Source organism: Dendropsophus ebraccatus, chromosome 12 (genome assembly GCF_027789765.1).
Source record: "Dendropsophus ebraccatus isolate aDenEbr1 chromosome 12, aDenEbr1.pat, whole genome shotgun sequence".
NCBI classification, from domain to species: domain Eukaryota; kingdom Metazoa; phylum Chordata; class Amphibia; order Anura; family Hylidae; genus Dendropsophus; species Dendropsophus ebraccatus.
In genome coordinates, this window is record NC_091465.1 from 76,988,000 (window position 1) to 77,014,963 (window position 26,964).

Genomic DNA, 26,964 nt, shown 5'->3' on the forward strand with positions numbered 1-26,964 from the left:
TCAGTATTCTACTACTTCTTCTTCTAAAGTTCCGGCAGAGCTACTCGGGTTGGGACTCTCACGACACACTCCTTTCCTCTACTTTGAACCTGCAGTCTAAACTTCTCTCCGCTGTTCTGGACTCTCAGCACAAACTCCTCTCAACTACTCACAGCTCCTTTACACTAAAGCTCCTCAGTACAGCTACTGTCTTATCAGCTATTGTACAAAGTATTTCTATAGTAAAGAAGATCTATTTATGCTAACGGCACTCAGTGATTTTTACTCAAGTACCTACACAGTTAACACCAAATCCTTGAGTCATCTCCCCTTTATGTGGGTGGCGGTACCGATAGTCCGGGTGGATCACAACTCCACTCCAGGCCACCGTGATAAGTACCCAAGGGACCCCCTCACAGCAGGTAACAGACCACAGGGGAAAGGGTATAGCTTGCCACTCTAAAATAAAAGCAGGTGTGCCCCCATACCTGTGTGCCCACCCAGCACTGGCGTCACAACAGTACACCATCCGGCTGAGCTATATCTCGACCAACCACCACAGTAGTGGTGTCACACAGTGCCATCTGGCAAGTGACCAGTCGAGCCTCACAGGAGTGCACCACAATATCAGCTCCATAATGGATCAGATTTCACAGCAGTGCTTCTTGTAACTTCTACTGGCCTCCCTGCTGTCATACACTATGTGCTCTTTGCTGTATATTCATTGCATGAGACATTGGACTGAAATTTGCTGTAATGTGGAAAGGGCGACGGATTTAAGAACAACAAAAATATATGATAATGTCATATACAGTGGGGAGAATAAGGTACTTGATACAATGTCGATTTTGCACGTTTTCCCACCTACAAACAATAGAGAGGTGTGTAATTGTTATGGTAGGTACACTTCACCTGTAAGAGACAGAATCACTTGTGTGATCTGGATGTCAGAGGACTGGTCCAATTACTCCCTGGACAAGGACTCTGAAATCTTATAGGAAGTTCACTTGTGCTCTGGGACCTTGCTTGCAATAGTCTTTTTTTTAGCTTGAGTAGGCATTCATATTGGATTTGTTTGCTTGTATTTCTGACCTCTTTGCCTTTCTCTCTGACCTTCATTTTAGCCTGCTGTCCTGTATCTGCCTGACCATTTTGTGTTTCACTTACCCAGGGTAGGGACCAAGGCAGCAAGGAGACAGGGACAGGTGATGTTTTTGTTTCTTTTTGGCCGGGGGATGCAAGAACTAGGGCTCACACTGTCTGTCACTGTATTCTATTAAGGTTCAGGGTTCCCACAGTTACCTGTATAAAAACACCTATGACTTTATGCTTACCAGCCAATAACTATGGGAACAGGACGTCATCCGATGTTATGAAAACACTGACTGCTATGCAAAGCAGAAAGCCTGGGATCCGGCAATGGCGGGGGAGCACACATTACTCTCATGTACCCAACAGCCCTGGCAGCATGGCTAAGTATTATCCCAGACAACCCCTTTAAGCATCTTCCCCTAAGTAGTGTGAGAAGAGACAATGATTACCAATTAATTAACAATTAGTTAGAGCATAAAGCTACCAATCAAGGGAACACACAGTGAGTTTTTATGCAGCAAAAAAATTATTTATTTAGAGTGTGTTGCTTGTGCTGCCTATGGATGACAGGAAATTAGAATTTCAGGTGAGCAAATTTCAGACTTTCCTGGATGTCCAATGGCAGCACAAACGCAGTATGGGACTTGAATGGTTTTTTTCCCCAGCAACTCCTAGCTCTACTCATATGTTTCTTCTCAGTTATTAAAAGTTTATATTTTAGACAGGAACTTCTTACTTTCCCCCTCCTCCTGAAGACTCTCAACCACTTCATGTGACATAATGTGAATTTATTCTTATCCTGTGAGGACATACTGTATGTGCATGACTCACTCGTAGACACCAGATCTTATTTTTAGTACCATATTGTTCCGGTAATTCTTTAAAAGGGGCCGGAGAGCCCTCCTTATAACTACCCAAAATTGTGAAATCTCTCCTTTTGAGAATTCTGACAATTTTTATTTCCCCATGAACGTGATCAGTTTATATTTTTAGTTGCTTTCCATATTCTATTATACATATGTGCAAACATCATTCATTTTGTTTTCCTTTCTGTGAATTTCCCTGCTTCAAGTGCTTCTAATGTCTCTGTGATCGCTATTAAAAGTGTTCAGAATAAATGTGAGAATCCGAGAGGAGGTCTGTTATGGCCGCAGTGGGCTGCGGTGTACACACTTGTCTCCTGCTGTGGCAGACGCTGTGTCCCGGATGTTGGTGTATGGGTCTGTCTGCGTCTGTCTGCAGTGTGGCCTACGTACCCGTATCCGCTCCCGTCATACCCCCTTTTTGCCGGCACCTCCGCCCCTCCTAGGGCACGCGTGTGCTGGCTCAGGGAGATTAAGAGGGCATGTGCACCTCTAATGTATAACACCTGGCAGGATTTATATATATATATATATATATATATTTATATAGCCTGCCCCTTCATGGGTCCCTTGCTCACTCTATTTGTGCCCCATGCTTTCTGTTTAGTGTTTCAATATCACTGTCCGTATATCCGTCTGTAGCCCTGTTAGATGTCCTAGTTGTTGTCTTCCCTGACTTGCTTGCATGTTCCTGTCCACGTCAAGCCCACCTTTCCTGACTTTTACTGCACCTCCGTCGCCACTGCTACTTAGCCAGACCAGGGGTAGTGACCTGGGGGTCGCCTGCTGCAGCACTGCAGTACCGGCCGGGATGATCTTTTCTGAGACCGCCGTTCCGTGACCCGTCTCTGTCTCAGCCGGAGTGGCCGGTCTCAGAAAAGATCATCCTGGCCGGTACTGCAGTGCTGCAGCAGGCGACCCCCAGGTCACTACCCCTGGTCTGGCTAAGTATGCGTAGTCTGCACATGGCCTTATTACGGGAAATGCTTATACAGTGCTTTTTTCCCTGCACTTACTACTGCATCAAGGCTTCACTTCCTGGATAACATGGTGATGTCACTTCCTGGATAACATGGTGATGTCACTTCCTGGATAACATGGTGATGTCACTTCCTGGATAACATGGTGATGTCACTTCCTGGATAACATGGTGATGTCACTTCCTGGATAACATGGTGATGTCGTTTCCTGGATAACATGGGGATGTCACTTCCTGGATAACATGGTGATGTCACTTCCTGGATAACATGGTGATGTCACTTCCTGGATAACATGTTGATGTCACTTCCTGGATAACATGGTGATGTCACGACCCGACTCCCAAAACTGTGTGGGCTGTGGCTGCTGGAGAGGATGATGGCAGGGGGACACTGAGGGACACAGGGCACTGGAGGGACACTGAGCATCCCTCTGCCATCATCCTCTCCAGCAGCCACAGCCCGCACAGCTCTGGGAGTCGGGTCGTGACATCACTATGTTATCCAGGAAGTGACATCACCATGTTATCCAGGAAGTGACATCACCATGTTATCCAGGAAGTGACATCACCATGTTATCCAGGAAGTGACATGATCATGTTATCCAGGAAGTGACATCACCATGTTATCCAGGAAGTGAAGCCTTGATGCAGTAGTAAGTGCAGGGAAAAAAGCACTTTATCTGTATTTCCCGTAATAAGTGTATATTGGTAATTTGTATAACCTTTGGGGGGGCAATACAAAATTTTCACTGGACTTTAAGCTTCCCTGTTCAATAAAAATGGTGGATATATAATTATTTTCCTTTTGCGCCTTTAATACAGTTGCTAGCAGTCTACTGGTTTTCATGTCTCAACAAAGTTTCCATGCCCTCTAGCATAGGGTTTAACCCACAGTTACAATCACTGCATACCATTACTGGGAGCTCTTCTTCACCTCGAATAAAACAAATTAAACCTGTCAATGATTGATAGAATGGGGGAGGCATATAGAGGAAAGCCAATACCATCTAGCAAAGATTATGCAATCTTAAAAAACATTTCCGCCCCTATTGTCTAAATTACTGCCAATAAGTTTACATGGTATCTTATTATGTAAAAGGACAGAGACGCCTGCAGAATAGCCATACATTGGATTTCCAGTGGGCAGATAACTGTAGGTAGATGACGTCCTCAGGATCCTCTGCTCCGATCCCCTCACATTCCAGCAGAACATATTAAAACTCTTAAGGAGGAGAAGAAAAAAACAAAAAAACTTATAGCTTCTGACTGGAAGTCATCATTCTCCCTGGGAGACAAGCAAGATGCATAAACATCCTCTATGTAGTCATCTAGCAGGGATATATATATTCTGGACCCCTTTCTTCCTGAAGCCGCAGTGAGAGTGTGAGACGTCTGGAAAGAAAGGTATAGTATGAGCATAATAAAATGCATACATATAATAAGAGGATCAGCGCGCGCGGGGGGGGGGGTATTGTCATTTTGTGGTTTTAAGTGTTTTCAGAAGTCTTATATGTATCGGTTGTGTACTAATTAATAAAGGTTTTGATGCTTTTGTGGACAATTTCGAGGTGCAGCTCTTCTATATCTTTTTTCCTTTTTTCTAGCTGTGCTGCCAGGTCATCCTGAAAAAGAAAAATACGGCCGTAATTTTAAGGTTAAAATACGGCTGTATTGTAGTAGAATTACTTGCTACATTGAAGTCAATGAGAAATTGGCCGGCAGTGCACACACCTTATAGAATAATAGTGGTGGTTAATTACGGCCGTCCATATGATGAACATGCTCTTTCTTTAGCAAATCCTTTTTTTAAAGGGAACCTGTTTACCCCCGTGCCGGGGTGACAGGCTCCCGACCCCCCGTTAGAGACCCCTATACTTACCTCATCCCGCCGGGTCCCGCTTCTGGATTCGGTCGGGTCCCGGAGATCTCAGCCGCTGCAGCCCGGCGCGCGTGCTGACAGATGAGTCCAACGCTCATAGAGAATGACGGAGCGCTGGACTCTCCCGTCATTCTCTATGGGTGTTGGACTCATCTCTCAGCGCGCGCGCCGGGCTGCAGCGGCTGAGATCTCCGGGACCCGACCGAATCCAGAAGCGGGACCCGGCGGGATGAGGTAAGTATAGGGGTCTCTAACGGGGGGTCGGGAACCTGTCACCCCGGTACAGGGGGTGACAGGTTCCCTTTAAATATGGATTTTTTTTTTTTTTTTAATCTGTACACATATTGTTTAATTTTCACTCAAAATTCTGACTGAATTTACATTTTTTTTTTACTGGGTGTGAACCTAGTCTTATATTGCTTATTTGATATGGACTGGACAACCCCTTTAAAGGGAACCAATCAGCCCGTTTGAGCTAATATGGTTCCCTTGAGCATTGTATAAAGCATCTGGAGTGGCCCCGGCACGTACCGGCCACGGCCGCAGCAGGTGCTTTATAACGGAGAAAATGACTTTTATTCCCCGGCTCGTGACTAGATACGAGTGGGGAAGAAGTCATGGTGGGCGGCTCCCCGCTCGTATCTAGTCACCCCGCTCTGCGTGTCAGCGTGCTCGGCGAGATGATTGACAGGCAGAGAGGCAGTGACTAGATACGAGCGGGGAGCCGCCCACCATGACTACTTCCCCAAGTAATTTTCTCCGTTATAAAGCACCTGCTGCGGCCGTGGCCGGTACGTGACGGGGCCACTCCAGGTGCTTTATACAATGCTCAAGGGAACCATATCAGCTTAAACGGGCTGATTGGTTCCCTTTAATACTTGAATAATACATGCCTCCCTGTTGGATCTATTCTATGAGGACTCGGCTAGGGAAGAGCGCCCAATAACTACATTCATGAGCAGCCAATTGAATTATAATGCACACAGGTTAATAGCCTCTTATAGACTTATTATATCATTTTGTGGTAAGTACATACATATAGAATATAGGAATGATGGTAACATATTGGGGGAGATTTATCAAACATGGTGTGAAGTGAAACAGGCCCCGTTGCCCCTAGCAACCAATCAGATTCCACCTTTCATTTCTCACTGACTCTTTGGAAAATGAGAGGTGGAATCTGATTGGTTGCTAGGGGCAACTGAGCCAGTTTCACTTTACACCATGTTTGATAAATCTCCCCCATTGTATCTATTATATATCTTACAGGCGTCTATGACCGGTTTCCTGATTTAACCCCTTATACAAAATGGAGGCAGTGAAGCAGGTTTATCTTCTCCTCATCTGTCAAGGTAAATAGTCTCACAATTCCAGAATATTCCGATAGAATGAGATTCTGTGACTCCAGCCTCGTGTTGTGTCGTTGTCTCCAGGCTTCTATCTGGGCTCTGTATGTCAGCGATGGACGTTCCCTTACACAGTCTCCGCCCTGATCGGCTCCTGTGTGGAGATTCCTTGTACATATCATCCTGCCGGGACCTCAGCACCGTCCAGCACTGTATGGTACTTATATGGTGGAGGAGATTATCCAAAGATCCTGAACACCAAGGACCCATCCTCAGTAATAGAGGAATACAGAGGCCGAACCTCACTGGTACCGGGAGAGAAGAGCTGTACCCTGCGGATAGACCCTGTGAGAGAGGAAGATGGTGGAAACTTATATTATCCAGGGATCGCAGAGGATAGAAGTATAAATGCAGTTCGTTTACTATCTAGAACGCTTCCTATCTATGTAACAGGTAAATATACACACTGACTGATACCAGCAAACACTGGGAATCTCCTCATTTTCTTGTATCATTATATTACTTTATAACATATTTATTTCTTTTGAGTATGATGTATGTGACTGCAGTCTCCCAGTATATGTTATGGCTGTATGTATTCATGTATGCAGTAAGATGAGTGTATGTAAGATGTCACTGTATTGTGCTGATCTGTAACAGAGTAGGAAGTAGGCTGCATCAATCCCATAGATTATATATATATATATATATATATATATATATATATATATATATATATGTATATCGTAGTTATTGTAGATACATACAGTAGATAATAAGGCTTTTTTACATACCGTAATTTCCGGCATATAAGGTGACTTTTTAACCCCGAAAAATCTTCTTAGAAGTCGGGGGTCATCTTATACGCCGGGTATGGTCGCCCCATACTGTGGTGGTGGTGGTGGGGGGGCTCAAAAATGGCCCGCATCCCCACTGTATGGGGCGACTACTATAAAAACTAAACATTTAAAGAGGACCTGTCAGCCCCCATGCCAGGGTGACAGGCTCCCGACCCCCCGTTAGACCCCCCCTATACTCACCTGATCCCGCCGGGTCCCGCTTCCTGAGCCGGTCGGGTGACTGAGATATCAGCGCCCGGAGCACGCGCTGACAGGTCAGATGCTCATAGAGAATGAATGGGGAGTCCGATGCTCCGTCATTCTCTATGGGCATCGGACTCTCCTGTGAGCGCGTGCGCCGGGCTTCGGGCGCTGATATCTCAGTCACCCGACCGGCTCAGGAAGCGGGACCCGGCGGGATCAGGTGAGTATAGGGGGCTCCAGCGGTGGGTCGGGAGCCTGTCACCCCGGCACGGGGGGGTGACAGGTTTCCTTTAACTCACCTGGGGCCCGTTCCCGGCCTCCGCACGCCTCCCGTACCGTTCCCGACGCAGGCAGTGTGACGTACTCTACCTGCGCCAGAGACGGAGATTGCAGAACCTCTTACCGGCAGCCAAGCGTCTCCTCAGAGAGGCTCGGAGATGCTCGGCTGCCGGGAGAGCTTCGGGAGAATGAGAAAGGCGCCGGAAGTTCCTCGCTCCTCTCTTATTCTCCCGAAGCTCTCCCGGCAGCCAAGCATCTCCGAGCCTCTCCGATGAGACGCTTGGCTGCGGGGGAGAGGTTCGGCAATCTCCGTCTTCGGTGCAGGTAGAGTACGTCACATTGACTGTGCCGGGAACGGTACGGGAGTCGCGCGGATGCGGGAAAGGGCCCCAGGTGGGTTAAAGTTTTTTTTTATTTTTTTTATTTAGCTGCAGTTAACCCCTGTCTGGGGTTACCATAGCAACCCAGACGCTGCTTCCTGCGTCTGAGCTGCTATGGAGGAGACCGATCAGGCCCCTGCACTGAGGCAGGGACCTGATCTTATGAATGAGCTGTCAGATTCTGACAGCTCATTTATTCTCTATAATACATTACAGCACTGATCATGTGCTGTAATGTATTATAGATGGACCTGTAAAGTGAAAGTGAAACACAAACACACAAATAAATAAATACATTAAATAATAAATAAAATAAATAAATAAATATACACATTCCCCATCCCCCTTTATAAATGATCCCCTATAAATGAGATACATATATTTGGTATCGCCGCGTCAATAATGACCCCGTTTATTAACCCGCTACATTAATTATCCCGCCCGATTAACTCCGGGAAAAAAAAACTAATCAAAATGACATTTTTTTGTTAATCCCGCCCCCTAAAAAATATAGAAAAAAGCTATTAAAACGTCACATGTACCCAAAAGGTGTATCACTAAAAACGTCAGCTTATGCCACAAATAAAAAGCCATTGGCCAAAAAAATATATATATTAATGCAAGACACAAACAGTATTTATAGTATAAATGCCATAAACTATAAAAAAAAAAGCTATATAAAATGGATATCGCTGTAATCGCACCGACCTGACAAATAATGTATGTGACGTAAAGTAAACGGCGTACAAAAAATGGTGAAAAACAGCTGCTAAATTGCGTTTTTTATTCATACCACCTCATAAAAAATTTTATAAAAAATGATCAGTTGTGAATGGTACCGATGGAAATGTCAATTTGTCTTACACAAATATTTTGGCACCGCAAGGCCTCTGTGACATGGTATAATGACTAAAAAAAACTCTGAAATAAAAAAAAGGCCCCAAATTTCCCCAGGTCTCTGTCATGTCTGCGGCCCGTGGTTGAGTCAGGTGACGCACTGCGGCCACATATGGGGGATTTCTTAAAACACTGGAATACGTATGCATGATGCTTGAGAACGATTCTGAGAGGGAATCGAAACGTTGCATCTTTGTATTTTTTGCACTTTGCAATAAACCACTACTTTTTCACTTATGCTGGAGTGCTTGGAACTTTCGTTTTGTAGATAGATAGATAGATAGATAGATAGGAGATAGATAGATAGATAGATAGGAGATAGATAGATAGATAGATAGATAGATAGGAGATAGATAGATAGATAGATAGATAGATAGATAGATAGGAGATAGATAGATAGATCTTTCCCTGCATTTGTATTTCCTGTATCAATCTGCCTTTTTAATGGATTCCAAATTAATTACAGTACGTACACCTACATGTTTGTAATGTCTTTCTTATTCATGGCAAACCTATGTTTGAAGCATGTTAACTCTAGTATGCATTTCTATTACCTGTATCCCCTAATAGATTTCAAACACATATAATAGTTTTTCTATTGAAGGATTTTTTTTTTTCTTTTTAAACCACTTTAAGATTTTTTAGATGCTCTCATGCAATGATATGCTTCAAAAATGAAGTTTTAGGAAGGACTGGAGGGTCGGTCAATGGAAAGACAATCACATCATCAGAGTCAGACAGAGTCAGTCTATGAATATTGCTAAAAGTCTTTGTAGAGCCTTAGTGACCACAACTTGTGTTAGACCCATTCTAACGGAGAATTGATTGTTTTAAATAAACTTCCACAGATAAAGTAAAAGTTGAGCTTTATTTGTATGAACTTACGACTGAAGGAGAAGCCACCATCATAAAATGTACTGTGGAACATACATGCGGCTCCGCTCCTCCAGTTATACAATGGAATAAGCCTGGGGAAGTTCAAAGTAAGTCAGTGAAGATACCTGGAGCATCCTGGAGAGAAGTATCAGAACTTACTTATATTCCTTTATATGAGGATGATGGGAGTCCTGTTCAGTGCACGGCTACATATCCTAATGGACAAAGCACTGTGAGATCAGTGACACTGAATATCTACTGTAAGTAACATAGGGGACTGGGTATAATCAATAGATGGTATATCTTACATTACATGTGGTAACTTTAGTAGCTGACCATACTATTTCCCTCTTCCATATGTTTGTATTTACTAACGTTACCTGAATCATATATATATATATATATATTTATATTTAAATTAAGTCACATAATGGCCCTCATTTACTAAGATTAGGGTGTTTTCAAAAACTTTACACATTGAGGTTTTTGTTTCCCAAACCGCTAGATTTATTCGGGTATGTGCACACTACGGAATCAGCACGGATCGTCCGCGGCGGATCACGCAGAGCTGCGGAATCTGCTGTGGGTGGTCCGCACGGATTCCATAGTGTGCTTATACCTTCAGTCTAGTTGCCCTTGGTATAGCTAAAACCTGACTTTACGGCCACACAAGTGGTGGCAGATTTGGAGAATGCAATATCCGCTTGTTTGAAGGCGAATGTACTACCAGGATCTACAGATTTCTTTAAAACCTGATTGGCACCATCGAGCAGATTCCAAAGACGCTGTCTGTTCCTCTGACCACTGCCCAATCCCTAAGATCTTCTCCGATTAACAAGATCTTCTCCATTATGTAGGTATGCAAAAGTACTACTTTGGTGCACTGTTGCACTTTGGTGATGTGGCCAGACTTGATTCTTAAGGAAGCGCATCACAGAGGGGATATCAATGCACTGGTAGTGCTGGGCCCGCCTCCAGTGCACCAAACTAGCATATTTGCATACCTATATAATGGAGAGAATCTCAGGAATCAGATATGCAAAACAGGAGTCTGTGGGGCATCGATTGCGAGTCTCAAAACACGGGAATAGCCCGATATCCCAAGCCTGTTGCCACAGGGCGCCTCCATGATGGGGAGAGCACCACACCACCCTGATAAGTAGCCCCTTAAGTCCCACTCGGTTGCGAGTATTGGAAAATAAATAGGGAAACAACAGGGTGGCCCCTTTTGTGTCAAAGTCTAACTCAAGGTGCGAGTATTGCGACATGACAAGGGCTTGCAAAGGCAGGCTTCCATCCACAGACCTTGAGTTAGACTTTGACACAAAAGGGGCCACCCTGTTGTTTCCCTATTTATGTTCCAATACTCGCAACCGAGTGGGACTTAAGGGGCTATGTATCAGGGTGGTTTGGTGCTCTCCCCATCATGGAGGCACCCCGTGGCAACAGGCTAGAGATATCTGGCTTTCCGGTGTTTTGAGACTCGCAACCGAGGCTCCACGGATTCTTGTTTTGCATATTTAAATTCTTGGGGACATCAGTGGAGACTCTTCATTGAGTACTTCACTGGAATTTTTTCACTGATTTCCTTGAGTTCAGTGATTACTGTGTTTCGTTGATCTCAGGAATTAGGCCTCAGTTGGAGGAACAGATGGCACCTGTAGAATCTGCTCAGAGAAGCTGATCAGGTGGTATTAAACTCTTATTTTGTAATTCCTAGTGGTACATTCCCTTTAATAAATGTGTTGATTGTAGCGGACACTCCCACAATTTTGTTTTAAAGCATAAAATGATAGGGGAGTTGGATTTCAGAGATTTTTGTGGCGTACAACATTGGTGAATATGGGGGAAACAGGGAACAGGGAAAAAATATTTTAAAAATGTCAATTTCATAGTAACACAATAGTAAATGAGGGGCACTATGTCCTTTACGTTTTTTTTGTTTACCTCTGACATATCTGAGTATTTCTACATGGAGGCGTACTCTAGAGAAAAAATGTATCCAAATCAACTGGTACTAGAAAGTAAGGGCCCTTTTACACAGAAAGATTATCTGACAGATTATCTGCCAAAGATTTGAAGCCAAAACCAGGAACAGACTATAAACAGAGTTCAGGTCATACATGAAAGCCTGAGATTTCTCCTCTTTTCAAATCCATTCCTGGCTTTGGCTTCAAATCTTTGGCAGATAATCTGTCAGATAATCTTTCTGTGTAAAAGGGCCCTTATACAGATTTGTAAATGACTTCTAATACTTGTCAGCTGTTGTGTGATCTGCAGGAAGTGGTTTATTCTTTCCACTTCTCCTCTATGAGGATATGTGCACACTACAGAATCTCAGTGGATTGTCCGCCGCAGGTTACGCAGCTCGCTCCAGCTCACGGAAGCTGGCTCACGTGCGCATCTCCACTGGTCCCATAGGATTCCTGCTATGGTTTGCCAGATTCTGTTGTCCGCCCAAAGAACGAGCAGGTTCCTTTTTCGGGCGGATGGCAGAATCTACCAAACCATAGCACGAAGCATATGGGACCAGCGGATATGCACGATGTTCCGAGTAGGGGCGGGCTGCGGAATCCACGGGATTCCATAATGTGCACATACCCTAACAGTTATGTATCCCGCCTGTATTTTTCTATAATAGTTATGTTGTATTCTCCTCTATAACAGTTATGTATCCTGCCTGTGTTTTTCTATAATAGTTATGTTGTATTCTCCTCTATAATAGTTATGTATCCTGCCTGTGACTGCACACTTTATTTAGAATTTTTTTCCCCATTTATTATTGTAGTTTGCTAGACAACTCTATTCTCCATATATGTAATCCATGTCTCCATATATGATGGATCTTTTTTCTGATAATAACCTGGGGATAATAATTTCTTGTTATATTAAACCAGAATAATATTTTCCCTCCACAGATGCCCCCAAAAATGTGACTGTTACCATCCTCGGGATGGATGAAGTGATGGAGGGAAGTGATGTGAGGTTACAGTGTAACAGCTTCTCCAATCCTGATGTATCTGAGTACGAATGGTACAAAGGGAAAGAGAAATCCAGATTACCGGAGAGAGGACGGGAGATCACAGTGAGGAACGTGACCAGAGACATGGAGCCCTATTCCTGTACTGCCAGAAATCCTGTGGGTACAGAAGAATCAGCACTGATAGAGATACCTGTACTGTGTATGTATAGAGAGATACCTGTACTGTGTATATGTTCAGGGGCGGTCTTGGCATTTCTGGGGCCCCAAGCAAAGTCATGTCTGGGGCCCCCCCATGCCCCCCCTCCTCGACATGCGCTGCCCCCCCCCCCCAGTAGTCCTCTTATAACCCTCCTACCACCATACAGAGATTACATATCACCTCAAAACTGCTCTGAACAAAACAGGAAGATATTACCAATGATGCCATAACATAATACTGCCACACCATGACCCCTATCACTACAGACCCTATAACAGAGTGCAGTTACATCCAGTGACTTACAGGAGGCGTCTTCTCTGATCAGCATCTTTTACTTTTTTTTCTTTCTCTCTCCATCCAGCCTGGGCCACCTTGAAGTCTTCTCCCGGCTGGTAATCTTCCCTCCAGAATCTGTCAGAGAAATATTTTAGGCTCCAACACATCCAGTAGTTAGGTCCCCTCTATGTCTATATAGTAGTTACGCCCATCTGTGCCCCCACAGATTAAAGGTGTCCCTGTGCCCCCACTTAATAATTAGGTATGTTCTGTGCCCCAGTATAGTAGTGAGGCATATAGGCACTTCTGTGCAGTCCCAATGTAATTAAGACCGCTGTGTGCTGCCCCCAGTTATATAGACCCCTTGTGCGCTGCCGACAGTAGTAAATACCACTTGTGTGCTGCCCCCAGTAGTATATAGACCCCCCTGTGTGCTCCCGCAGTTATATATAGATCTGTGTGATCACCCAGTTATACATAGCCCCCCTGTGTGCTCCCCCAGTATACTATATAGACCCCCTGTGTGCTTCTCCCAGTCGTATATACCCCGTGTGCTCCCCCCAGTTGTATATACCCCCCGTGCTGCCCCCAGTTTTATATACCCCCTGTGTGCTCCCCCACTTGTATATAGCCTCCCTGTGAGCTCCCCCACTTGTATATAGCCCCCCTCTGTGCTCTCCCTTATATAGCCCCCCTGTGAGCTCCCCCCGTTTATATAGCCCCCCTGTGCGCTCCCCCGTTTATATAGCCCCCTGTGCGCTCCCCCCGTTTATATAGCCCCCCTGTGCGCTTCTCCCGTTTTATATAGGCCCCCTATATATAACACACAAAAAAAAACATTTTTACTCACCTGGGACCGGCATCTCCTCTTCTCTTCTCGTCTCTTCTCTTCCCTCTTGTGGCCGCGGGAAGTGTTTCCCCTGCGGTCACATAAGGCCGCTCTCCCGTTGTCATGGCACCGGCGCTCCAGTGACGCCTCGAGCGCCGGCACCAGAGACACAGAGCAGCCTCTTGTGACCGCAGGGAAAACACTTCCTGCGGCCACAAGAGTGACTGACAGGGCCAATGGCTCCTGCCCTATCAGTGCCGCTGCTGCCTGTAACTATGTGCGCTCGTTACGAGCGCACATAGCCGCAGCGGTCTTGGGCACCAGAGCGGGGCCCCCCGGGATGTCGGGGGCCCCACGCAATTGCGTGGTATGCGTGGTGCCCAAGACCGCTACTGTATATGTTATGTCCATGCTTGTACAGCTTAGACTGCACTTTTGGCCATAATTCAGTGTCTAAACTGTATGTTTCTCAGTCAGATTCCAGTACTTGCTGTGTGGTGATTGACAGGTTCCACCACATCTGTCGAGTTCCTTCTTCTAGCCTAGTGCTGGGCTGCAGATGGTTTAGACTGATTAGTGATGGACAGCTGCCTTATGGTCCTTTTACACGGGACGATTGATCGTTTGTTTTTGCACGATAACTGTCAAATTCGAACGATAATCGTACGATCAAACGACGAGCAAAAAAATCTTCATTTTGATCTTTCAACATGTTCTCAAATCATCGTTGATCGTTCGCAAAAAATTCGCAGATCGTTCCGTGTAAACATTCTTTCAGCGATTTCACCTATGTGTGAGATAGGCTTAAACGATCGCATAGCGAATTTTCCGTACGATGTATCGTTCCGTCTAAACGCTGATCGTTATAAAAAAAACATCGTTCACTCAAAATCGTTAATCGTGCGATCGGGCAAATTATCGCTCCGTGTAAAAGTACCATTAGACACTCATCTCCCTTCCCTGTCAGTCTGTGTTCTGGGTGGTCTGGAAGTCAGAGGGCTGGTCCAATCACACCCTGGACAAGGAGTCGCAAAAGAAGTGCACTTGCGCTCTTGCTTGCAATAGTAAACCAGAATAATATTCTCCCTCCACAGATGCGCCCAAAAATGTGACCGTCACCATTATCGGGATGGAAGAAGTGATGGAGGGAAGTGATGTGACGTTACAATGTAACAGCTTCTCCAATCCTGGTGTATCTGAGTATGAATGGTACAAAGACAAGTCAGGATTACCAGAGAGAGAAAAGGAGATCACAGTGAGGAAGGTGACCTGGGACATGGAGCCCTATTCCTGTACTGCCATAAATCGTGTGGGTAGAGAAAAATCAGCACCAACAGAGATACCTGTACTATGTATGTATACAAATACACCCGTACCATATACAGTATGTATACAGAGACACTGTACCCTGTCACTGCTGTTCTCCTCTATAATAGTTATGTATCCTGCCTGTGACTGCACCCGGTCACTGCTGTGTTCTCTATAATAGTTATGTATCCCGCCTGTGACTGCACCCGGTCACTGCTGTGTTCTCTCCTATAATAGTTATGTATCCTGCCTGTGACTGCACCCGGTCACTGCTGTGTTCTCTCTATAATAGTTATGTATCCTGCCTGTGACTGCCCCCCGGTCATTGCTGTGTTCTCTATAATAGTTATGTATCCTGCCTGTGACTGCACCCGGTCACTGCTGTGTTCTCTATAATAGTTATGTATCCCGCCTGTGACTGCCCCCGGTCACTGCTGTGTTCTCTCCTATAATAGTTATGTATCCCGCCTGTGACTGCACCCGGTCACTGCTGTCTCCTCTATAATAGTTATGTATCCTGCCTGTGACTGCACCCGGTCACTGCTGTGTTCTCTATAATAGTTATGTATCCTGCCTGTGACTGCACCCGGTCACTGCTGTGTTCTCTATAATAGTTATGTATCCTGCCTGTGACTGCACCCGGTCACTGCTGTGTTCTCTCTATAATAGTTATGTATCCTGCCTGTGACTGCACCCGGTCACTGCTGTGTTCTCTATAATAGTTATGTATCCTGCCTGTGACTGCACCCGGTCACTGCTGTGTTCTCTATAATAGTTATGTATGCTGCCTGTGACAGCACCCGGTCACTGCTGTGTTCTCTCTATAATAGTTATGTATCCTGCCTGTGACTGCACCCGGTCACTGCTGTCTCCTCTATAATAGTTATGTATCCTGCCTGTGACTGCACCCGGTCACTGCTGTGTTCTCTATAATAGTTATGTATCCCGCCTGTGACTGCACCCGGTCACTGCTGTATTCTCTCCTATAATAGTTATGTATGCTGCCTGTGACTGCACCCGGTCACTGCTGTGTTCTCTATAATAGTTATGTATGCTGCCTGTGACTGCACCCGATCACTGCTGTGTTCTCTATAATAGTTATGTATCCTGCCTGTGACTGCCCCCGGTCACTGCTGTCTCCTCTATAATAGTTATGTATCCTGCCTGTGACTGCACCCGGTCACTGCTGTGTTCTCTCTATAATAGTTATGTATCCTGCCTGTGACTGCACCCGGTCACTGCTGTGTTCTCTCTATAATAGTTATGTATCCTGCCTGTGACTGCACCCGGTCACTGCTGTGTTCTCTATAATAGTTATGTATCCTGCCTGTGACTGCACCCGGTCACTGCTGTGTTCTCTATAATAGTTATGTATCCTGCCTGTGACTGCCCCCGGTCACTGCTGTATTCTCCTCTATAATAGTTATGTATCCTGCCTGTGACTGCACCCGGTCACTGCTGTGTTCTCTCTATAATAGTTATGTATCCTGCCTGTGACTGCCCCCCGGTCACTGCTGTGTTCTCTATAATAGTTATGTATCCTGCCTGTGACTGCACCCGGTCACTGCTGTGTTCTCTATAATAGTTATGTATCCTGCCTGTGACTGCACCCGGTCACTGCTGTATTCTTCTCTATAATAGTTATGTATCCTGCCTGTGACTGCACCCGGTCACTGCTGTGTTCTCTATAATAGTTATGTATCCTGCCTGTGACTGCACCCGGTCACTGCTGTATTCTCCTCTATAATAGTTATGTATCCTGCCTGTGACTGCACCCGGTCACTGCTGTGTTCTCTCTATAATAGTTATGTATCCTGCCTGTGACTGCACCCGGTCACTGCTGTGTTCTCTCTATAATAGTTATGTATCCTGCCTGTGACTGCACCCGGTCACTGCTGTGTTCTCTATAATAGTTATGTATCCTGCCTGTGACTGCCCCCCGGTCACTGCTGTGTTCTCTTCTATAATAGTTATGTATCCTGCCTGTGACTGCACCCGGTCACTGCTGTGTTCTCTCTATAATAGTTATGTATCCTGCCTGTGACTGCACCCGGTCACTGCTGTGTTCTCTCCTATAATAGTTATGTATCCTGCCTGTGACTGCACCCGGTCACTGCTGTGTTCTCTATAATAGTTATGTATCCTGCCTGTGACTGCACCCGGTCACTGCTGTCTCCTCTATAATAGTTATGTATCCTGCCTGTGACTGCCCCCTGGTCACTGCTGTGTTCTCTCTATAATAGTTATGTATCCTGTCTGTGACTGCACCCGGTCACTGCTGTGTTCTCTATAATAGTTATGTATCCTGCCTGTGACTGCACCCGGTCACTGCTGTGTTCTCTATAATAGTTATGTATCCTGCCTGTGACTGCCCCCCGGTCACTGCTGTGTTCTCTATAATAGTTATGTATCCTGCCTGTGACTGCACCCGGTCACTGCTGTGTTCTCTATAATAGTTATGTATCCTGCCTGTGACTGCACCCGGTCACTGCTGTGTTCTCTCCTATAATAGTTATGTATCCTGCCTGTGACTGCACCCGGTCACTGCTGTGTTCTCTATAATAGTTATGTATCCCGCCTGTGACTGCACCCGGTCACTGCTGTGTTCTCTATAATAGTTATGTATCCCGCCTGTGACTGCCCCCGCTCTCTGCTGTGTTCTCTCCTATAATAGTTATATATCCTGCCTGTGACTGCACCCGCTGTCTGCTGTGTTCTCTATAATAGTTATGTATCCTGCCTGTGACTGCACCCGGTCACTGCTGTGTTCTCTCCTATAATAGTTATGTATCCTGCCTGTGACTGCACCCGGTCACTGCTGTGTTCTCTATAATAGTTATGTATCCTGCCTGTGACTGCCCCCGGTCACTGCTGTGTTCTCTCTATAATAGTTATGTATGCTGCCTGTGACTGCACCCGGTCACTGCTATGTTCTCTATAATAGTTATGTATCCTGCCTGTGACTGCACCCGGTCACTGCTGTGTTCTCTATAATAGTTATGTATCCTGCCTGTGACTGCCCCCGCTCTCTGCTGTGTTCTCTCTATAATAGTTATGTATCCTGCCTGTGACTGGCCCCGGTCACTGCTGTGTTCTCTATAATAGTTATGTATCCTGCCTGTGACTGCCCCCGGTCACTGCTGTGTTCTTCCTATAATAGTTATGTATCCTGCCTGTGACCGCCCCTGCTCTCTGCTGTGTTCTCCTCTGTAGTCTGCAGGGTGATTGTTCTCTGCATATTCCCTGTGTACACCCGGTATCTAATATATTGCCAGCGTATAACAGTATTACTGTTTTTATTGATGCTTCTACTTTGACTGCAGCACTTTTTGGGGCTATAGGGTGAGAGGTATTATTGTATGTGGCTTGTGGGATGTGAGTGCCAGGGCTGCTTTTTACTTTCAGTGCAGCCATGTTAGTATTGTAGTTTGCAGGACAACAGTATTCTCTGTATATGCAATTCATATTTCTATATATGATGGATCATTTCCTGTAAATATTAAACTGATGATGATTTTTGTAGTGAACCAGAATAATATTTTCCCTCCACAGATGCCCCCAAAAATGTGACTGTTACCATCCTCGGGATGGATGAAGTGATGGAGGGAAGTGTTGTGACGTTACAGTGTAATGGCTTCTCCAATCCTGGTGTATGTGAGTACGAATGGTACAAAGGGAAAGAGAGATTATCAGAGAGAGGACGGGAGATCACAGTGAGGAACGTGACCAGAGACATGGAGCCCTATTCCTGTACTGCCAGAAATTCTATGGGGAAAGGAAAATCAGCCCTGACACAGATACCTGTACTATGTATGTATAGAGATACCTGTACTATGTATGTATACAGATATACCTGTACTATGTATGTATAGAGATACCTGTACTATGTATGTATACAGATATACCTGTACTATGTATGTATACAGAGATACCTGTACTGTGTATGTATACAGATATACCTGTACTATGTATGTATAGAGATACCTGTACTATGTATGTATACAGATATACCTGTACTATGTATGTATAGAGATACCTGTACTATGTATGTATACAGATACCTGTACTATGTATGTATACAGAGATACCTGTACTGTGTATGTATACAGATATACCTGTACTATGTATGTATAGAGATACCTGTACTATGTATGTATACAGATACCTGTACTATGTATGTATACAGATATACCTGTACTATGTATGTATACAGATATACCTGTACTATGTATGTATACAGATATACCTGTACTATGTATGTATACAGATATTCCTGTACTATGTATTACATACAGATATACCTGTACTATGTATGTATACAGATACCTGTACTGTGTATGTATACAGAGATACATGTACTATGTATGTATACAGAGATACCTATACTGTGTATGTATACAGATACCTGTTCTATGTATGTATACAGATATACCTGTACTATGTATGTATACAGATACCTGTACTATGTATGTATACAGATACCTGTACTATGTATGTATACAGATATACCTGTACTATGTATGTATACAGATAACTGTACTTTATATGTATACAGATATACCTGTACTATGTATGTATAGAGATACCTGTACTATGTATGTATAGAGATACCTGTACTATGTATGTATACAGATATACCTGTACTGTGTATGTATGCAGATACCTGTACTGTGTATGTATACAGAGATACCTGTACTATGTATGTATACAGATGCCTGTACTGTGTATGTATACAGAGATACCTGTACTATGTATGTATACAGAGATACCTGTACTATGTATACAGAGATACCTGTACTATGTATACAGAGATACAGTACCTATACTTTGTATACAGAGATACCTGTACTATGTATGTATACAGAGATACCTGTACTATGTATGTATACAGATATACCTGTACTATGTATGTATACAGATATACCTGTACTATGTATGTATACAGAGATATCTGTACTATGTATGTATACAGATACCTGTACTGTGTATATATACAGATACCTGTACTGTGTATCTATACAGAGATACCTGTACTATGTATGTATACAGATATACCTGTACTATGTATGTATACAGATATTCCTGTACTATGTATTACATACAGATATACCTGTACTATGTATGTATACAGATACCTGTACTATGTATGTATACAGATATACCTGTACTATGTATGTATACAGATATACCTGTACTATGTATGTATACAGATATACCTGTACTATGTATGTACACAGATACCTGTACTATGTATTACATACTATGAGGTTTTGCAGAATCCCTTTCTATCTAATATGTATTGTCCTTACAGATATGGGCTCCAGGATTAGTAACATTATCTTTCCAGCAATAATCGGGATAATCTGCCTCCTGCTGCTTGTACTGCTCCTGTACTGTTGTTGGAGGTAATGTATATTACATAGTTACATCGTTAATACGGTTGAAAAAAGACACATGTCCATCAAGTTCAACCAAGGAGGGGATGGATACAGGGAAGGGGGAGGGGCGATAGGTTCTATACATATGCATTTATATTATTTTGCTCTAAGAATTTGTCTAGGCCGGTTTTGAAGCCCTCTACTGTTTTTGCTGTGACCAGATCCTGTGGTAGACTGTTCCACAGATTCACAGTTCTCATGGTAAAGTAGACCTGTCGCCTCCGGAGATCGAACCTTTTTTTCTCCAGGCGGAGGCAATGCCCTCTTGTCCTTTAGAGGGGGTTTTACCTGGAACATCTTTTCCCCATATTTCTTGTAGGGGCCATTTATATATTTAAATAAATTAATCATATCTCCCCTTAAACGTCTCTTCTCCAGACTAAACAAATGTAATTCTTTTAATCTCTCCTCATAACTAAGATGCTCCATTCCCCTTATTAGTTTAGTTGCCCGTCTTTGTACCCTCTCCAGCTCTAGAACATCCTTTTTATGAATCGGGTTCCAAAACTGGACGGCATGCTCCAGATGAGGCCGCACCAAAGCTTTATAAAGCGGTAATATTATATCCCTGTCCCGTGAGTCCAGGCCTGTTTTAATGCATGACAATATCCTGCTGGCCTTAGAAGCAGCTGCCTGACATTGTGTGCTGTTCTGTAGTCTATAATCTACAAGTACACCCAGATCCTTCTCCATCAGCGACTCTCCCAGAGTAACTCCCCCAGGACATATGATGCATGTGGGTTATTAGTACCCAGGTGCATAACTTTACATTTATCTACATTGAACCTCATTTGCCAAGTGGACGCCCAAACACTCAGTGTGTCTAAGTCATCCTGTAACATCTGCACATCCTCCATAGACTGTACTGTACTACAAAGCTTGGTGTCATCTGCAAAGATAGAAACATTGCTGTTAATTCCATTCTCAATATCATTAATAAAAAGTTAAACAGAAGAGGGCCCAGTACTGACCCTTGGGGTACACCACTTATTCAGGCCTGTATTTAGAGTTCATGCTGCCCTAGGCACCTTGCTTGCTGAGCCCCCCCCCCCCCCCCGGCATTGGCTGGTTACATGCATGGTATATACCCTGCACTTGGGTGCCGCTCTGCTTGATGCCCGCTATTCTCATCAAACAGACGTGATGGAGGAAGGAAGGAGGCCGGGGACGTCTTAGTTCGGGGGCCGCTTCTGTCCAGTGTGGGACTGGGGCACCTGGGGCCCACCAACATAGAACCAGTGAGACACGACATGCTGACCCCGCTCCTTTCCTGAATTCATCTGTATCTGTCACAAATCCCTACATTTATACAGCTCTCCGGCTATGCTGGGAGTTGTAGTCTCTGAGAGGACAACCCTGTAATAAATCACTGTGTGCAGAGAGTTTGCGCTAGTGTACTGTAGTGTCCGCGGGGCTGTGTCAGTACACTACCGCAAACCATACACTGACCCATTTAGACCCCAATGGTACACAGGCTCTGCACACTATAGAAGTGTTTACAGTGCAGTTACTAATGACTCACAGGTGACGTCTTCTCCAATTGCCGTTGCTCACTTTTTGCTTTCTTCTCCATCTGGCGCAACCATCATGAAGACTTGGGGGTGACTGGGGAAGGGAGGCAGCTGGGGGGGGGGCTGAGGAAGGGAGGCAGCTGGGGGTGACTGGGGAAGGGAGGCAGCTGGGGGTGACTGGGGAAGGGAGGCAGCTGGGGGTGACTGGGGAAGGGAGGCAGCTGGGGGTGACTGGGGAAGGGAGGCAGCTGGGGGGGGCTGAGGAAGGGAGGCAGCTGGGGGTTACTGGGAAAGGGAGGCAGCTGGGGGTGACTGGGGAAGGGAGGCAGCTGGGGGTGACTGGGGAAGGGAGGCAGCTGGGGGGGCTGAGGAAGGGAGGCAGCTGGGGGTGACTGGGGAAGGGAGGCAGCTGGGGGGGCTGAGGAAGGGAGGCAGCTGGGGGTGACTGGGGAAGGGAGGCAGCTGGGGGTGACTGGGGAAGGGAGGCAGCTGGGGGTGACTGGGGAAGGGAGGCAGCTGGGGGGTGACTGGGGAAGGGAGGCAGCTGGGGGTGACAGGGGAAGGGAGGCAGCTGGGGGTGACAGGGGAAGGGAGGCAGCTGGGGGTGACAGGGGAAGGGAGGCAGCTGAGGGGGGCTGAGGAAGGGAGGCAGCTGGGGGTGACAGGGGAAGGGAGGCAGCTGGGGGGGCTGAGGAAGGGAGGCAGCTGGGGGTGACTGTGGAAGGGAGGCAGCTGGGGGGGGGCTGGATAAGGGAGGCAGCTGGGGGGGGACTGGGGAAGGGAGGCAGCTGGGGGAGACAGGGGGGAAAAGCTGGGGTGACAGGGGGGAGCAGCTGAGGTGACGGAAAGGGGGAGCAGCTGGGGGTGGCAGGGGCAGGGCGAGAATCTGGGGATGCAGGGGAGCATCTGAGGGGGCAGGGGGAGCCGCTGGGGTGGCAGGGAGAGAATGGGGGCAGCTGGGGTGGCAGGGGAGAAGCTGGGTTGGAAGGGGGAGAAGATGGGGGGCAGAGGGAGAAGTTGGGGGGACAAGGGGAGAAGAGGGAGCAACTGAGAAGCAGAGGAGCAGCTGGGGGCACAGGCAGGGGGAGCAGATGGGGGGCACAGGCAGGGGGGGCAGATGAGGGCAGGGGGGGCAGATGGGGGCAGGGGGGGCAGATGGGGGGCACAGGCAGGGGGAGCAGATGGGGGCAGGGGGAGCAGATGGGGGCACAGGCAGGGGGAGCAGATGGGGGCAGGGGGAGCAGATGGGGGGCACAAGCAGGGGGAGCAGATGGGGGCAGGGGGAGCAGATGGGGGCAGGGGGAGCAGATGGGGGCACAGGCAGGGGGAGAAGCTGTGGGGGGGAAGAGGGAACAGCCGGGGGCAGAGGCAGACCGGTCAGGTCCCCCCAAAGCAGCTTCGGGGCGTCCGGGGTGAGCTCCTTCCGGCATACGCTGCTTCTATCTCAGGCCGGCAGCTCACCCCTGCAGCCCCGCGGTGGCCGAACTTCTTTCTGCTGCAGCGCTCGTGACTTCATCGCGCCGAGCAGGAAGAAGTTCGGGCACCCCGGGGCTGCACAACGGTGGCGGCAGCGACGGCGTTGACCCCCCAACCCCCCTCCCCCCCCCAGCCGCGGACTTGTCACCCGCGGTCCGGTACCTAGGGCGGCGGGGGTTAAAAATATTTTTTTTTATTAAAAAAATATATTTTGATCCCTGTAGGTGCCGCCCCCCCCCCGCAGGGCGCCGCCCTAGGCACCGGACCACGGGTGCCTAGTGGCAAATACGGCCCTGCACTTATTACCGGGGACCATTTGGTGTAGAAATCATTGACCACCGATAGACCATAACTTACCCATCAGACGTCCATGAGGAACTGTATCAAACGCTTTTGCAAAATCCAGGTACACGATATCCACAGCCGCGCCCCCATCCAGGCTTCTACTCACCTCTTCATAGAAACATATTAGGTTGGTTTGACAGCTTCTGTCCTTAGTAAAACCATGCTGGTTATCACTTATAATACTATTAGCCACTACATATTCCTGGATGTAGTCCCTTATAAGCCCCTCAAATAGTTTCCCCACAATGGACATTAAGCTTACAGGTCTATAGTTACCTGGGGAAGTTCGAGAGCCCTTTTTGAAGATCGGCACTACATTTGCCTTACGCCAGTCCCTCGGCACAATACCAGTAAGCAAAGAATCACTGAATATTTCATACAAGGGTAGAGAAATTACAGAACTGAGTTCCCTAAGAACTCTGGGGTATAATCCATCAGGCCCTGGAGCTTTGGTTACATTGAGTTTATTTAATTTATCTTGGACCATATCTATAGTAAACCAGTTCAGTACATTACATGTGTTAGCAGTACTGGCCCCACCCACCTCAGTACTGGCCCCACCCACCACAGCTCCATCCTCTTCTTTTGTATATACAGAGCTGAAGAAGCCGTTAAGTAACTCAGCTTTCTCCTGATCCCCAGTTATTAATTCCCCGTCACCATTATTTAGGGGTCCTACATGCTCTGACCTTGGTTTTTTTTGCATTAATATATTTGAAGAATTTTTTGGGGTTTCTTTTGCTTTCTATAGCTACCTGCCTTTCATTGTGGATTTTTGCTGCTTTATTACATTTTTACAGGTTTTGTTGACTTCTTTGTAATGTTTAAATGCTACAGCTGACCCCTCTGATTTATATTTTTTGAATGGCCCTTTTTTCTCATTTATAGCCCTTCTAACCTCGGTTGTAAGCCATGTGGGATTGGATTTTAACCGTTTATATTTGTTACCCATAGGAATATATTTGGCAGTACAGTTATTTAATGTGGATTTGAAGATTTCCCATTTATTAGCTGTATCCGTATGTGACAGCAGCCGCTCCCAGTCTATGCCCTGAAGTTCTGCCCTTAACCCAGGAAAATTGGCCCTTTTAAAATTAAGAGTTTTTGCCCTCCCAACATGTTTTTTTTTTTTCTACAGTTTTAGCTAAAAGTCACTATATTGTGGTCACTATTCCCCAGGTGTTCATGGACAGTGACATCCCCAACCAGCTCAGCGTTGTTAGAAATAACCAGATCCAACAAGGCATCACTTCTAGTTGGCTCCTCCACAAACTGGCCCAGAAAATTATCCTGCAGCAGGTTAAGAAATTCCCTCCCCTTTGTGGTTTTAGCTGAACCGTGACCCCCACCTATATCTGGGTAGTTGAGGTCCCCCATTATCACTACTGTCCCCTCCCGGGCAGCCCGCTCTATTTGTCTATTCAGCTGACCATCTACCTCCTCAGTAATGTTGGGGGGTCTATAGATTACACCAAGAATAATTTTTTCACTCTTTACTTCCTTCTGTAGTTCTACCCACAATGCTTCCACATCATCACAGTCATCGCCCACTATTGCATATTTTACACTCATACTATTAACCAATAAGCTGCTTTGTATTTCTGAATCACTTCAATAGAGTATATAGTAATGGAGATCCAACAGGTAACATATTAGGTGAAATTAGATTATATTAGAATATACAGTAATTACATGGTGTATGTTTAAAGGGGTAGTGCCGCGTTTAAAAAAAATTTCACTAAATAACACACACTACAAAGTTATACAACTTTGTAATATGTGTTATGTAAGTGAATGGCCCCCTTCCCCGTGTCCCCCCACCCCTGGAAGTGTGGTGCAGTGCGGGTTGAACAGTAATCTGGTGAGTATACTGCACCACACGGGGAAGGGGGCCATTCACTTACATAACACACATTACAAAGTTGTATAACTTTGTAATGTGTGTTATTTAGTGAATAATTTTTAAACGCTGCACTACCCCTTTAAGAGTCAAAAACAAATAACTGCTGTCAGAAAGTTATCTCAATTTGTGATTTACTTCTATTAAAAAATCTCAAGTCCTCCCATACTTATTAGCTGCTGTATGTCATACAGGAAATGTTTTATTTTCAGTCTGACACAGTGCTCTCTACTGACATCTCTGGCCAAGACAGGAACTGTCCAGAGTACAAGCAAATCCCCATAGAAAACCTCTCCTGCTCTGGACAGTTCCTGTCTTGGCCAGAGATGTCAGCAGAGAGCACTGTGTCAGACTTTGGACCCCTTTTACTTCATCAATAGCCCAGCATACAATTTGCTTTCCCTACTACCTGGTTGCACTGGTCTCTACCCCTAAATCCTTCTCTTCTGAAGTCTTTGCTAACACAGAACTGCAGATATGATACTCATAAAGAGGATTCCTCCTCCCCAACTGCATTATTTTACATTTGAAACATTGCAGTTTTTATAGTTTGGGCCACTTATCTAGCAAAGCAAAATAATTTTCCATATTACTGACACCTCCAGGATTATCAACCCTGTTGCACACTTTTGTGTCATTAGCAAACAGACAAACCTTACCTACCAACCCTTCTCCTATATCACTATACTTACCTACCAAACCTTCTCCTATATCACTATCCTTACCTACCAAACCTTCTCCTATATCACTAACCTTACCTACCAAACCTTCTCCTATATCACTAACCTTACCCACCAAACCTTCTCCTATGTCACTATACTTACCTACCAAACCTTCTCCTATGTCACTATCCTTACCTACCAAACCTTCTCCTATGTCACTATCCTTACCTACCAAACCTTCTCCTGTCACTATCCTTACTTACCAAACCTTCTATGTCACTAACCTTACCTACCAAACCTTCTCCTATGTCACTATCCTTACCTACCAAACCTTCTCCTATATCACTATCCTTACCTACCAAACCTTCTTCTATGTCACTATCCTTATCTACCAAACCTTCTTCTATGTCACTATCCTTATCTA

General features: G+C 45.6%; 1 protein-coding gene across 1 annotated transcript in view; it reads left to right on the plus strand.

Annotated features, from left to right (window-relative positions):
- The first annotated feature begins 4,039 nt into the window (after positions 1-4,039).
- Positions 4,040-26,964, plus strand: part of LOC138768768 (sialic acid-binding Ig-like lectin 13) — a 33,037-nt gene continuing 10,112 nt past the window's right edge. The window contains exons 1-8 of the mRNA XM_069946726.1: positions 4,040-4,317; positions 6,062-6,144; positions 6,226-6,591; positions 9,586-9,873; positions 12,532-12,795; positions 18,761-19,011; positions 19,293-19,305; positions 20,520-20,613. Coding sequence (XP_069802827.1) covers positions 6,102-6,144; positions 6,226-6,591; positions 9,586-9,873; positions 12,532-12,795; positions 18,761-19,011; positions 19,293-19,305; positions 20,520-20,613 — 1,319 coding nt within the window. The 5' untranslated portion in view covers positions 4,040-4,317; positions 6,062-6,101. The remainder of the gene's footprint in view (positions 4,318-6,061; positions 6,145-6,225; positions 6,592-9,585; positions 9,874-12,531; positions 12,796-18,760; positions 19,012-19,292; positions 19,306-20,519; positions 20,614-26,964) is intronic.